General features: G+C 39.7%; 1 protein-coding gene across 5 annotated transcripts in view; it reads right to left on the bottom strand.

The window, feature by feature from the left end:
• LOC133662507 (tetraspanin-8-like) overlaps positions 1-16001 on the bottom strand; it is a 61997-nt gene continuing 45996 nt past the window's right edge. For 2 of the 5 annotated variants that reach the window (XM_062066572.1, XM_062066571.1), the window contains 9 exons: positions 14189-14264; positions 13869-13934; positions 8528-8644; positions 7031-7105; positions 6858-6953; positions 6695-6787; positions 6552-6614; positions 1596-1679; positions 1-1408 (listed from right to left, as the gene is read on the bottom strand). In XM_062066572.1, coding sequence (XP_061922556.1) covers positions 1274-1408; positions 1596-1679; positions 6552-6614; positions 6695-6787; positions 6858-6953; positions 7031-7105; positions 8528-8644; positions 13869-13934; positions 14189-14248 — 789 coding nt within the window. In that variant the 5' untranslated portion in view covers positions 14249-14264 and the 3' untranslated portion in view covers positions 1-1273. Of the gene's footprint in view, positions 1409-1595; positions 1680-6551; positions 6615-6694; positions 6788-6857; positions 6954-7030; positions 7106-8527; positions 8645-13868; positions 13935-14188; positions 14364-16001 lie in introns of those variants that run through there. The other 3 variants (XM_062066569.1, XM_062066568.1, XM_062066567.1) reach the window with 3 other exon arrangements.

Below are 16001 nucleotides of genomic sequence, written 5' to 3'. Positions count from 1 at the left end.
ACACATCATCCAAAACAATGAAGTTTTCCCTGATATTGTCCAACCACTATTGTTAGACATGAGAATAAATAAATATATTGAAATAAACAGCTGGTGAGTTTACCATTAAATAGTCCAAACATATTGAACTACTTATAAACACTTTTAATACCAGAAAATATTAAGAAAGGAACAATATAAACAAAGATGAACTAAATCAGGCGATTCAATGACATGTCAAATTTCCTAAAGGAAACAACACAATGCAAAATGTATCAACATGCACTATATTGCCAAAAGTATTTGGCCACCCATCCAAATGATCAGAATCAGGTGTCCTAATCAATAGATGTCAATAAATAAATCAATCACTTGGTGTGTAAAATCAAGCACTTAGGCATGGAGACTGTTTCTACAAACATTGGTGAAAGAATGGGCCGCTCTCAGTGATTTCCAGCGTGGAGCTGTCACAGGATGCAACAGATCCAGTCGTGAAATGCCAGGAGAACTGCATTGTGCAGAGTGTGAAATTTGGTGGAGGAGGAATTATGGTACGGCTTGTTTTTCCAGGAGTTGGGCGTGGCCCCTTAGTTCCAGTGAAAGGAACTTTGAATATCCAGGATACCAAAACATGTTGGACAATTCCATGCTCCCAACCTTGTGGGAAACAGTTTGGAGCGGGGCCCCTCCTCTTCCAACATGACTGTGCACAAAGCAAGGTCCATAAAGACATGGATGACAGAGTCTGGTATTGACTGGTCTGCACAGAGTCCTGACCTGAACCAAAACATGTTGGACAATTGCATGCTCCCCGCCTTGTGGGAAACAGTTTGGAGCGGGGCCCCTTGCTCTTCCAACATGACTGTGCACCAGTGCACAAAGCAAGGTCCATAAAGACATGGATGACAGAGTCTGGTGTGGATGAACTTGACTGGCCTGCACAGAGTCCTGACCTGAACCCGATAGAACACCCTTGTAATGCATTAGAATGGAGACTGGAAGCCAGCTTTTAGAAGAATGGTCGAAAATTCCTATAAACACACTCCACAACCTTGTGGACAGCCTTCCCAGAAGAGTTGCAGCTGTAATAGCTGCAAAAGGTCCTATTGAACCCTATGGGTTAGGAATGGGATGGCACTTCAAGTTCATATGTGAGTCGAGGCAGGTGGCCAAATACTTTTGGCAATATAGTCTACATCACTTTACATAAAAATAAAGCTTCATATTTTGCGTGTGAAGTTAAAAGTAAGCTTTCGTATCACACATTGAACATTTGTCAGTGATCAAATATTGATCAGGGGAGCTCCGCCGGTTCCGTGAGGACGGCGTAGTTGCCAGTTTTGGCCTCTCGACTGTAAGCGACGGTGGGCGTGTCCTTTTTGGGTTTCAGTTGACACAAGACGACCACGCTCAGCATACAGGACAACGTCTGCACACACACACACACACACACACACACACACACACACACACACACACACACACACACACACACGCGCATACTGAGTGTGGCGTAATAGCAATACACAGCCAGCAGGGGGCAGCAACGATACAAACTGACGTGTATGGAGAGAAAGGAGGAGTGGAAGTTATTGTGGTGGAAAAATGTTGCTCACCCAAAGTAAAATCAACCCCGCTGAGCTGCCCACGGCTATGTTGACGGACACGTCGATGTTGTACACGATGCTTGGGAGACATGACTGCAACACACACAATAACACATTATCACCATATACAATATTTTTTTTTTATAGAAAAATAATATTTAAAAAGAAGATATAAATACCGATGAATGGTCTATTTTTTATTTCTTTTTTCATATATAAGGCGCACCGGATTATAAGGCTTATTAAAGGAGTCATATTATTATTATTATTGTTCCAAGTGTAAATTCCTTGTGGTCTACATAACATGTAATGGTGGTTCTTTGGTCAAAATGTTGCATAGATGATGTTTTACTGATCATCTTCAAGTCGCTTTCTGACAGTCTCTTCAGGACGCGCCGTCTTATTTACGTGGCTCACCTTCGACGGCGTCTTCTCCCCGTCATCTTTGTTGTAGCGGTGTAGCGTGCAAGGACGGGAGTGGAAGAAGTGTCAAAAGATCAAGCTAACTGTTTTAATGACATTCTGACTTTACTTAACTTTACTTAAATGTGTCCCGTGAAAAACCGTCCGATCGGAACTCTAATAACTAAAGTTCCTTGGGTGAATAATGTAAACTCACTACACCGCTATGTTTTAGCGCTTTCATGGCGAGTTTACTGACAGATATAAGTAAGAACTTTACACTACTTTATATTAGAAATGGCAACAGCAGAGGATGAATGTCCCATAACAAGAAGATAAAGAAAAAGAAGAAGTTTATCGACTACGTTGTCGACACGGACTACAAAGACGGACGCGCGCAATTTTTTTAGGATTTATGCAGATCCCAAATACAGATCAGCAGGTACCAGAAGGTAAGAAAAGTTTATTTTGCATAATATTGCGAAACAGAACGCCAGATAATATGTCTTACCTTTCACACACACCTTAAAGGCCTACTGAAAGCCACTACTAGCGACCACGCAGTCTGATAGTTTATATATCAATGATGAAATCTTAACATTGCAACACATGCCAATACGGCCGGGTTAGATTAGTAAAGTGCCATTTTAAATTTCCCGCGAAATATCCTGCTGAAAACGTCTCGGTATGACGACGTTTGCGCGTGACGTCACGGAATGTAGAGGACATTTTGGGACAGCATTGTGGCCAGCTATTAAGTCGTCTGTTTTCATCGCAAATATCCACAGTATTCTGGACATCTGTGTTGGTGAATCTTTTGCAATTTGTTCAATGAACAATGGAGATAGCAAAGAAGAAAGCTGTAGGTGGGAAGCGGTGTATTAGCGGCCGGCTGCAGCAACACAAACACGTAGCCGGTGTTTTACCGTGAGTATGCAGCTGTATTGGTGGGTTGTATGGACGGGAGGGGGGAGGTGTTTGTTATGCGCGATTAATTTGTGGCATATTAAATATAAGCCTGGTTGTGTTGTGGCTAATAGAGTATATATATGTCTTGTGTTTATTTACTGTTTTAGTCATTTCCAGCTGAATATCAGGTCCCACCCGCCTCTAACAGCATCTTCCCTATCTGAATCGCTTCCACTGCCCTCTAGTCCTTCACTCTCACTTTCCTCATCCACAAATCTTTCATCCTCGCTCAAGTTAATGGGGAAATCGTCGCTTTCTCGGTCCGAATCGCTCTCGCTGCTGGTGGCCATGATTGTAAACAATGTGCAGATGTGAGGAGCTCCACAACCTGTGACGTCACGCTACTTCCGGTACAGGCAAGGCTTTTTTATCAGCGACCAAAAGTTGCGAACTTTATCGTCAATGTTCTCTACTAAATCCTTTCAGCAAAAATATGTCAATATCGCGAAATGATCAAGTATGACACATAGAATGGACCTGCTATCCCCGTTTAAATAAGAAAATCACATTTCAGTAGGCCTTTAATAATACTGGTATGTTGAAGCACATGAAACGGTGCAGCCTACACTTATCTCTTATGTTTGGCTGCCATCTACTGGTCACTCTTATCATTTCACCTTGTACCAAATAAAATTGCTTCGAGGTGGGTAAGCTCAACCAAAACGTATTCCTTACATTAGGCGCGCCGGGTTATGGGGCGCAATGTCGAGTTTTGAGGAGAAAAAACTATTTTAAGTGCGCATTTTAGCCCGGAAAATACGGTAAATGTTTGTGTATTTTTAAAATACAATATATGTCTTATCTAATTACCTCCGCCAGGAGGTTATGTAAGACCTGCCGTTTGATAGTTAGCAAAATAATTCAAAAAGGTATGAGGTATTTTCATGAAACGTTCAGGAAATGTCTGAAATGGGATACGAAACAAGTGATTACATTTTGGTGCTGATCCGGATTTTGTATTTTTTTTCCCCACTATTTGGAGATAAGACCTAGCAAGGTCTGTGCTTTCCCAGCTTATTGTCCCGTGAAGGAAAAAGACAAAAGCTAAGTGCTAATTAATAGACTAATAAACTATTACCGATATGTTAGAATGTATTTGTTTTATCATTTCAATTATTTATTATTTTATTTGTATAATTCAAGTGAATACTGTGGAATCGACTTTAATGACAATAGTTCATTTGTTGCCATCCCTTTAAGTCAAACAACCAAAGTAAAGAGTAAAATGTAGCGCAGAACTGTTTGTAGCAGACAAAATATTAGAATTATGTATCACATATTTGTCTCTTGAAGGGAAAAGACAAAAACTAAATGCTAACTAATAGACAAAATAATACCAGGTTAGAATTAATTATGTATTATCTATGTTTTTTAATTGTATAATTAAAATATTTGTAAATAATGTATTACTAATAATAAAAATAATACATAATATCAAATTATTATTTTTATTATTTTTATATTATTATTGGTTTTTTTTTGGTAGTATGAACTATATCGCGTGAATATTAATACGTATTATTATGCAATGTCCATAACTACAACCAAATTGAAAAAACCCCATTAAAAAACAACATTTTGTATTAAAAATAATTTACATTTAAAGAAATGTCAGTTATTTATTCAAACAGGAACAACAGATCGCACATTAATAATTATTTCTGTAAATATGTCAGTTTCATAGAGCTTATTTTCAGCTGAAGTCCTTGGTTAAGGTAAAAGTGTGCCAACAATAAATAACATCAATTTGTTATGAAACTAATTCATTTGTTGAGAATTCAACATAATAATAATAATAATTACTGCACATTAAAAGGCTCCTCTTTGACCATCAGGCATTTAATAAAGAAATAAATATTCATTTAACCTCTTAAGGCCCAAGCTGTTTGTCTACATGCTTTTTTTTTAATTTCTCTTTGCTATTTGGGCTTATTGGACCCTAATTAGAATAAAAACTAAGAATCATCTTTTGATATGATGTACTTAGTCCATAAGTACACAACTGTGTACTTCATGTTTAGTGACATGCTAATTCTTATTTTTAGATTTTTTTCTGTGTCCAAATTCCATTGTATGTTATACTCTTCTGACACCACCAGATGGCAGTATAAGTGTCCACATAAGCGGCCATAAGACCCCAATTCAGTAGTGTACACAATTTTGGAAATAGGAGCTAAAAGGAGCTGTCCACGCATGTGGCCACTAAGCCTTTAAAGGCCTACTGAAATGATTTTTTGTTATTTAAACGGGAATAGCAGATCCATTCTATGTGTCATACTTGATCATTTCGCGATATTGCCATATTTTTGCTGAAAGGATTTAGTAGAGAAAATCGACGATAAAGTTTGCAACTTTTGCTCGCTGATAAAAAAAAGCCTTGCCTGTAGTGGAAGTAGCGTGACGTCACAGGAGCTAGTATTCCTCACAATTCCCCGTTGTTTACAATGGAGCGAGAGAGATTCGGACCGAGAAAGTGACGATTACCCCATTAATTTGAGCGAGGATGAAAGATTCGTGGATGAGGAACGTTACAGTGAAGGACTTGAGAGGCAGTGCAGGACGTATCTTTTTTCGCTCTGACCGTAACTTAGGTACAAGCTGGCTCATTGGATTCCACACTCTCTCCTTTTTCTATTTTGGATTTGTATTTTAAACCACCTGGGATACTATATCCTCTTGAAAATGAGAGTCGAGAACGCGAAATGGACATTCAGTGCCTTTTATCTCCACGACAATACATTGGCGAAATGCTTTAGCTACGAGCTAACGTGATAGCATCGTGCTTTAACTGCATATAGAAACAAAAGAAATAAACCCCTGACTGGAAGGATAGATAGAAAATCAACAATACTATTAAACCGTGGACATGTAAATACACGGTTAATGCTTTCCAGGCTGGCGAAGGTTAACAATGCTGTTGCTAACGACGCCATTGAAGCTAACTTAGCAACCGGACTGCACAGAGCTATGCTAAAAACATTAGCTCTCCACCTACGCCAGCCAGCCCTCATTTGCTCATCAACACCCGTGCTCACCTGCGTTCCAGCGATCGGCAGAAGGACGAAGGACTTCACCCGATGCGTTTGGCGGCCCGGAGATGTAGGAAGTCAAGGTGAGGTCGGCGGCTAGTGCGGCTAGCGCTCCAACAAAGTCCTCCTGGTTGTGTTGCTGTAGTCCGCTGCTAATACACTGATCCCACCTACAACTGTCTTCTTTGCAGCCTTCATTGTTCATTAAACAAATTGCAAAAGATGTCCAGAATACTGTGGAATTATGAAATGAAAACAGAGCTTTTTTGTATAGGATTCTACGGGGTACCATAACTTCCGTTACTCTGACTTCGTCACGCGCATACGTCATCATACCGCGACGTTTCAGCCGGATATTTCCCGGGAAATTTAAAATGTCACTTTATAAGTTAACCCGGCCGTATTGGCATGTGTTGCAATGTTAAGATTTCATCATTGATATATAAACTATCAGACTGCGTGGTCGCTAGTAGTGGCTTTCAGTAGGCCTTTAAGCAATGTTCCGCATAGTTTTTTCGAAAAGAAGATGATTTGTTGTAATGTTTCTGTGTAACGAACGATGCACCTCTTCATAAATCATCACAGTGTCCGTGGTCTTGAACAGGCTGCTGTTCTTTGGCGCGGCCACCTGCAAAAAAAACAACAACACAACAATGCATTCCTTGCGTGCGCGTAGAAAGTGCGTAGAAAGCCGAGTGTGGTCCTCACACATGAGCTGGTAGAGTTGTCGACGCACAAGCAGGACTCTGGGATGTCGGAGCCCCACTCTTGGTAGCCCTGCTGCACTCCACAGCACTCCAACTGCCAAACACAACGTCAACAAATCACGGTTCTTCATCTCCATTTCGGTTTCGGCACGTCTTTTACCGACTTGGATTTGTGTTTCGTGCAGAATCTTGAGGTCGACGTCAGTGGCGTTGCGGATTGGCTGCATGTTGGTGTAATACGCGGTGATGTTTTGGACCACCTGCGCAACAAGAGCACGCAAGTCGAGCACATTTGCGTGGAAGATGATTGCTGGTGTAAATGTAGTGGTGTACATACCATAGGGCGCACCACCAGCACGTTGATTCCACTGTAAAGCACAAACAGGCTGCACAGGATGATTCCAACGGTGAACTGACACACAAATAAACTGTCAGTATCTGAGAAAAGTGTGTGTGTGTGCAGTGTTTCCCATAAACTGCCAAGATACCTGTGGCGGTGGGGGCGTGGCTATGGGCGTGGTCACCATGACATCATCGAGTAATTTGCATAATTTACTACAATGATATGATTTTCTCTAAAAAGGCTCAAAAAATGTATACTTACTAATTAATAATAACAGTTTTGTTTTAAACGTCCATCCATCCATTTTACAATATAATTACAACTAGAGATGTCCGATATATGCGTTAAAATGTAATATCGGAAATTATCGGTATCGTTTTTTTTATTATCGGTATCGTTTTTTTTTTTTTTTTTTTTTTTTTTTTTTTTTTTAATTAAATCCACATAAAAAACACAAGATACACTTACAATTAGTGCACCAACCCAAAAAACCTCCCTCCCCCATTTACACTCATTCACACAAAAGGGTTGTTTCTTTCTGTTATTAATATTCTGCTTCCTACATTATATATCAATATATATCAATACAGTCTGCAAGGGATACAGTCCGTAAGCACACATGATTGTGCGTGCTGCTGCTCCACTAATAGTACTAACCTTTAACAGTTAATTTTACTCATTTTCATTCATTATTAGTTTCTATGTAACTGTTTTTATATTGTTGTACTTTCTTTTTTATTCAAGAAAATGTTTTTAATTTATTTATCTTATTTTACAATTTTTTTTAAAAAGTACCTTACCTTACCTTCACCATACCTGGTTGTCCAAATTAGGCATAATAATGTGTTAATTCCACGACTGCATATATCGGTTGATATCGGTATCGGTTGATATCGGTATCTGTAATTAAAGAGTTGGACAATATCGGAATATCGGCAAAAAGCCATTATCGGACATCCCTAATTACAACACTTTATGTACATATTTATATACAGATTTAAACAATAAGTTATTCACTGAAATATATTTATTAATTGTGGTTCTTACAAAAAATATATCATATAAAAATATAAAAGCTAAAATGTCTCTTAAAGCTCTGCCCCTTTAATTAGTGCATACTAAATAATTGAACTTTAGCCTACTACTACAACCATATTATTTACCAGCAACATAAAGTGAAACAGAGGCAGAGGTGTCCTGCCACAGTCAGTAACAAATAAACAGAAAACAGTAGTGGTCAAATACAAATAAGGCAACAAGAGAAGTATCCTACACTTCTCTTTTGTAAAGTAAATCGGAACAGCCGATACGGGCATCTACATCAACTATATGATTTGCCTGAGAAGCTGGACAGGACCCAAAAAAAAAAAAAAAAATTAAATTTAAAAAAAAAAAAAAATTGTTTTTGTTTCGGCCTTAATTCTTTCGCGGCAGGCCGCCACAAATAAATGAATGTGTGGGAAACACTGGTGTGTTTGCGTGTTGACTCACCACAATGATGACCCATCTCTTCTCCTTGCAGACGCCATACAAGCCAATGATGGGCAAGAGCAGCACGATGATAGAGATAGCGTAAACGGCGCGTATTCCCACGATCATGTCCTCTATCTGTGGATGTTACGTAGGGACCTGATTATGTTCACAAAAAGACATTCTACGTACTTTGTCAACAACAACACCGTAAATACTCCAATTTATGTCTCATTTTAACTAACCGCAAAATCTCCAAGTAAGAAAATAATCTCTCATGACGCTATTTAGGATGCCCCATGTCGCTCTCATGTTACTTTTGCAAGGAGAAGACTAATATTGCTTCCTACGTGCCCATAAGATGCTACTTAGCTTGTCTTAAATGTTTTGTATCGTATTTTCCGAAACATAGGGCGGGCGCACCGGATTATAAGGCGCATTGCCGATGAGCGGGTCGATTCAGGTCTATTTTCATACAAAAGGCGCACCGGATTATAGGACGCATTTAAAGGGGTCATATTTTTATTTTTTTTTTCGAAAAAGAAAAGACTTCCTTGTGGTCTACATAACATGTGATGGTGGTTCTCTGGTCAAAATGTTGCATAGATGATGTTCTACACATCAAGTCGCTTTCTGATGGTCTTTTTTTTACACGTTTTACACAGCAATGTCACAAAAGTCACGTGTAAAAAGACAACCAATCAGCGTTCCTGCTTCACAACAATCTGAATACACAGACACACACTTTTTTTTTTACACACATTCTTGTATTTCTTACCTTCTTGAAACCTCTGAAAAATGCCTACCTCTTTAGGACCACCCTTTCTAGATATATAAAGATTTGTATTTACAACATTAGTAATATATACATACTATGCAAATAGTAATCTTCATTATTTACTTCAAGTTATTACAATATGTCTCTATATACATATTTATTTTATTAATTTTGGCCAAAGGGGGCGCATTTCAATTTATTACACACACTTGTTATTACATACGTTGGCCAGAGAGGGAGCACTTCAAATTTTTACACACACTTGTTATTTCATATGTTGACCAGAGGGGGAGCACTTTTAAAAGCGACACACAGTCAATTTGAAAAATCCCTCCTTTTTGGGACCACCCTAATTTTGATAGATTTCACCACCAGGGGGTGCAAATGAGACATTCTCTATTAGATGCAATGGTTTTCTGTATTGGGACCATGATTTATGTCATCACTTGTTCACACCTCCTCATATGGAAGGTAGAAATACAAGAACACACACACACACACACACACACACACACAGAAACAAAATTTTCAGTAAATATTATTTTAGAGATCTTCATGGTTATTTGCATGTGTCATCGAATAGAGACCTCAAAAGCTTGATTAGTTTACTACCAATTTACAGCACATTTTTGGGACAAAATCGGACTAAATTATCAGTAAATATTAGTTGTAGTGCCTTTCTTCCTAATTGTGTGAATGCCCAAGTGTCGCCGAAAAAAAATAAAAATCCTCCAGATTTCCCAAAATTCCCGGTTTACCAGGACATTATCCCTGCTGAAAATGAATGGGCCATGTTTCGAACTTGCACAATTCCCAACCAATTTGAACCGTTCCACCATCCACACACTCCACTCACCTTGCACAATCAAACTACCATTTTCCCAATTTAAAAGAATTTCAGAAATTCCCAGAATTCCCGGTTTTTCCAAAGCCATATTTTAGCTCTTTCTGGAAAGTTTTCACAGTCCACATTTTTCAACCGTTTTTGACCATTCCACCTTCAAACCATGCCTCTTAGTTAGGACAACAAAAGTTATAATTTTTTTTCCGGTTTTCCTGAAATTCCAGGAATTCCGAAATACCCATTCTAAATTCAGACCGTTACTACGTTAACATTTTTCAACCGATTCCAAAAATACCAACACCAACGTATTCATATCATCTAAGACAATTGTGCTGGTATCAATATTTTCAAAAATGTCCAATTTTCCAGGAAATTCCCATTCAAATGAATGGACGTATTCCCAGTTCTACTGTACGATGCCCTAAATTCTCAAAAATGTTCGCATTTTTTAAACCTGATTCCAACCTTTAAACCCAAAACATGTTTTCTCTTTCCCAAAATTCCCGGTTTCCCCGGAATTTCCAGTAATTTTCCCCCCATTGACAACGAATGGAAAATATACAATCGACTGGATATCCCACATTTCTCAACCGATTCGAACCGTTCCACCATCCACACACTCCACTCATCTTGGACAATTAAACTACCATTTTCCCAATTATAAAACAATTCAAAAATTCCCAGAATTCCCGGTTTTCCAAAGCCATATTTTACCTCTTTCTGGAAAAGTTTTCACAGTCCACATTTTTCAACCGGTTTTGAGCATTCCACCTTCAAAACATGCCTCTTAGTTAGGACAAAAAAAGTTTTTTTTTTTTTTCGTACAAATTCCTGGTTTTCCCGGAATTTCCAGTATATTTTCCCCATTGACAACGAACGGAAAATATACAATCGACTGGATGTCCCACATTTCTCATCTGATTTGAAGCAGTCCAACATCCACACACTCCACTCACCCTGGACATTCAGCCAGCATGTTTCCCGGTTGAAAAAAATTCCCTGATTACCCGGAATTTCCCTCTATTGAAAATGAATGGGCAATATGCAAACCTGTCCATATCCCACATTTTTCAACCGATTCGAGCCGTTCCAACATCCACACACTCCACTTATCTTGGGCAATCAAACTACCATTTTCCAAATGTAAAAACATTTCAGAAATTCCCAGAATTCCCGGTTTTCCAAAGCCATATTTTACCTCTTTCTGGAAAGTCCACATTTTTCAACCGTTTTTGAGCATTCTACCTTCAAAACATGCCTCTTAGTTGGGACAGCAAAAGTCATAATTTTTTCCCCGTACAAATTCCCGGTTTTCCTGAAATTCCAGGATTTCCGAAATACCCATTCTCAATTCACACGGATACCACGCCGATTGCAAAAATAGCAACACCAACCTATTCATATCATCTAGGACAATTGTGCTGGTATCAATATTTTAAAACATTTCTAGTTTTCCTGAAATTCCCAAATTTCCAGGAAATGACATATAGGAATGGACGTATTTACAGTTCTACTGTACAACGCCCTAAATTCTCAAAACGTTTTGCATTTTTTAAACCTGATTCTATCCTTTGAACACAAAACATGTTTTCTCTTTCGCAAAATGTTCATTACTTTCCAGTAATATTTTCCCAATTGACAACGAATGGAAAATGTACAATGGACTGGATATCCCACATTTCTCAACCAATTCAAACCGTTCCACCATCCACACACTCCACTCACCTTGGGCAATCAAACTACCATTTCCAAATTTACAAAAAAATTCAGAAAATCCCAGAATTCCCAGTTTTCCAAAGCCATATTTGACCTCTTTCTGGAAAAGTTTTCACAGTCCACATTTTTCAACCGGTTTTGAGCATTCCACCTTCAAAACATGCCTCTTAGTTGGGACAAAAAAAGATATCGTTTTTTCTCGTACAAATTCCTGGTTTTCCGGGAATTTCCAGTATATTTTCCCCATTGACAAGGAACGGAAAATATACAATCTACTGGATGTCCCACATTTCTCATCTGATTTGAAGCAGTCCAACATCCACACCCTCCACTCACCCTGGACATTCAGCCAGCATGTTTCCCAGTTCCAAAAAATTCCCAGATTACCCGGAATTTCCCTCCAAATGAATGGGCAATATGCAAACCTGTCCATATCCCACATTTTTCAACCGATTCGAGCCGTTCCAACATCCACACACTCCACTCACCCTGGGCATTCAAGCCGGCATGTTTCCCGGTTCCAAAAAACTCCCTGATTACCCGGAATTACCAGAAATTTCTCTCCATATCCGACATTTTTCAACCGTTTCGAGACGTTCCAACATCCACACACTCCACTCACCCTGTACATTCAAGCCGGCATGTTTCCCGGTTCCAAAAAATTCCCTGATTACCAGAAATTTCTCTCCATATCCAACATTTTTCAACCGTTTCGAGCCGTTCCAACATCCACACACTCCACTCACCCTGGACATTCAAGCCGGCATGTTTCCCGGTTCGAAAAAAAACTCCCAGATTACCCGGAATTACCCAGGAATTTCCCTCCATTGAAAATGACTGGGCCATATACGAACCCCTCCATATCCCACATTTTTCAACCGATTTGAGCCGTTCCAACATCCACACACTCCACTTACCCTGGGCATTCAAGCCGGCATGTTTCCAGGGTCCATAAAACTCCCTGATTACCCGGAATTACCAGAAATTTCTCTCCATATCCGACATTTTTCAACCGTTTCGAGCCGTTCCAACATCCACACACTCCACTCACCCTGGACATTCAAGCCGGCATGTTTCCCGGTTCGAAAAAAACCTCCCCGATTACCCAGAATTACCAGGAATTTCCCTCCATTGAAAATGAATGGGAAATATACGAACCCCTCCATATCCCACATTTTTCAACCGATTTGAGCCGTTCCAACATCCACACACTCCACTTACCCTGGGCATTCAAGCCGGCATGTTTCCAGGGTCCATAAAACTCCCTGATTACCCGGAATTACCAGAAATTTCTCTCCATATCCGACATTTTTCGACCGTTTCGAGCCGTTCCAACATCCACACACTCCACTCACCCTGGACATTCAAGCCGGCATGTTTCCCGGTTCGAAAAAAACCTCCCCGATTACCCAGAATTACCAGGAATTTCCCTCCATTGAAAATGAATGGGCAATATACGAACCCCTCCATACCCCACATTTTTCAACCGATTCGAGCCGTTCCAATATCCACACACTCCACTCACCCTGGACATTCAAGCCGGCATGTTTCCCGGTTCCAAAAAAATCCCTGATTACCAGAAATGTCTCTCCATATCCAACATTTTTCAACCGTTTCGAGTCGTTCCAACATCCGCACACTCCACTCACCCTGGACATTCAAGCCGGCATGTTTCCCGGTTCCAAAAAACTCCCTGATTACCCGGAATTACCAGGAATTTCCCTCCATTGAAAATGAATGGGCAATATACGAACCCCTCCATATCCCACATTTTTCAACCGATTCGAGCCGTTCCAACATCCACACACTCCACTTACCCTGGACATTCAAGCATTTCAGCTCCACTCACGCGTATCGGCAGTTCGGCGGCTTGCGCACATAGGGCGTTTACACGCAATTCCCTACTGGAATTGCAAATTCTAGTTAATATGTAAATTCCTGCTACAAGTTGCCATGACAACATGTACTGTATACGCTGCGTGATAGTGTTTTATACATGTTTGACAAGACAGGGGGGGCGTTACCTGCTCATCACGGTGGTAGTGGCCATGGATGAACAGAGTGCCTGCCAACATCAGAGCGCCAATGACCTGCAACAACAACAACACACTTTTAGTGTCACGCGTTTTGTAACCAGAACAAAATGACATTAAAAGTACACCACGTGTTTTGCACAATTCATTATGTCCGAAGGGGAGTGGGAAGAAGCAGAGCATATTTGCAATAACAAGACATGAGCAGAGCAGGAATAGTGAGCAGTGAGACCCAACAAGCGGTAACAAGTCGGCCCACAGAAAGGACACGAGTGTGTTGACATGTGCATGAAATGTGCAAAAACACTCACCACCATCAGACTTGCCACCACGATGAAACTCCTTTTCACCCAAATGTTCACTCTCCCCATTTTGTCTCCCGGCGTCCTGCTGAAAGGCAATAAACAGAGAAATGACGTCCTTTCGCTGCACTCTTGATGATTAGAAATGTGCAAGACACACACAAAAAGGCAGCAGGCCGCACCCCCCTTCTCTAACTTGTGTTTCAAGGAAATGGGTGGGCGGGATTAGACCTGCATCAGGGACAGAGGACGAGGAGCAGTGTGTGTGTGCGTGTGTGTGTGTGTGCGTGCGTGTGTGAAGGGATTCGAGTGACGGATATTTGGGAGGAAAGTTGAAAACGTACACACATTGTTCCAAGATGGCGAAAGTCATCCAGTAGAGTTACTCTTTTCAGGCTCCACTGAGGCTTTTGGTCCTTTTGGGGGTGGGGGGGTGGGGGGGGGTTACAGATTGACGCAAAGACAGGAGGGGAATTCCTCCCACGTCCAGATGTGTGGAGGTGAGAACGGCTGACTGTGTCTTTAAGAGGGCAAAGTGTGAACTAAGCCTGGCTTTGCATGCAGCTTCATTGCAGCTCAACACACAATAAAGCAGCGATTGTCTGGCGTTGACCCCCCCGCCACACAACACACACATTCACGTCTTGTCCAGCAGTACAAAAAAGGATTTGATTGTTACCACGCACACACACACACACACACACACACACACACACACACACACACACACACACACACACACACACACACACACACACACACACACACACACACACACACACACACACACCTCGTAGAGAGCACTTCCTGTTCACAGCAAACATCACCTCAGACACTGACTTGTATTCCATTTGTACAAAACACACAACTCTCAATCTGACTTGAACACATTTCCGGGACTCATCTAAGGGCTGCAACTAAAAACTAATTTGATAATCGATTAATCTGTTGATTATTACTTTGATTAATCGATTAATAATCGGATAAAAGAGACAAACTACATTTCTATCCTTTCCAGTATTTTATTGGAAAAAAAACAGCATACTGGCACCATACTTATTTTGATTATTGTTTCTCAGCTGTTTGTAAATGTTGTAGTTTATAAATTAAAAAAAGGGGCCTCTGCGCATGCGCATAGCATAGATCCAACGAATCGATGACTAAATTAATCGCCAACTATTTTTATAATCGATTTAATCGATTAGTTGTTGCAGCCCTAGACTCATCCAATATTTTTTTACTTCTTGGTATTGTTTGAATCTCAATAATGTTATTGAAACTATTTGTACATTATAACTCTCAATCTGACTTGAAATTAAAAAAAAATTGTGACTAACCATTTTTTTTCTTGGTATTATCAATAATAATGTCATTGATATTAATATTTTTAAATGTGACATTTTATTGTTATAACAATATAAATAGTGTTATTATTGTTGGTTTTTTGTGAGGTTTTCATTTTTATGAAAATATTACTTATTATTTGTAGAGTGGTTACTTTTTAAATTATTAGTGTTGGTATTATTATTGATGTTTTTATTTTCCATGTAAATATCATTATTAATATTTGACTTGTTAGCAGTATTGTTACTTTCATTTCAGTTTCAGTGTATTTGGAACATGCATACAATACAATGTAACGCAGCACATATTTCCAGTTGTTTCATTACAGCACGTCCGAAAAGGAGTAGGAAGAAGCGGAGCTTACTTAATCCTACCCCTTTTTCATACCATAGCAATTGTATCCCAGTTCCTTGTTCTCTGTAACAGAACAGTGAATAAATAAATAATATATCATAGTAAGTAAACAAATATTAAATAC

This window comes from Entelurus aequoreus, linkage group LG12 (genome assembly GCF_033978785.1).
Source record: "Entelurus aequoreus isolate RoL-2023_Sb linkage group LG12, RoL_Eaeq_v1.1, whole genome shotgun sequence".
NCBI lineage: Eukaryota > Metazoa > Chordata > Actinopteri > Syngnathiformes > Syngnathidae > Entelurus > Entelurus aequoreus.
Note: the sequence above shows the minus strand (reverse complement) of the source record. Positions and strands in the feature narration are given on the sequence as shown.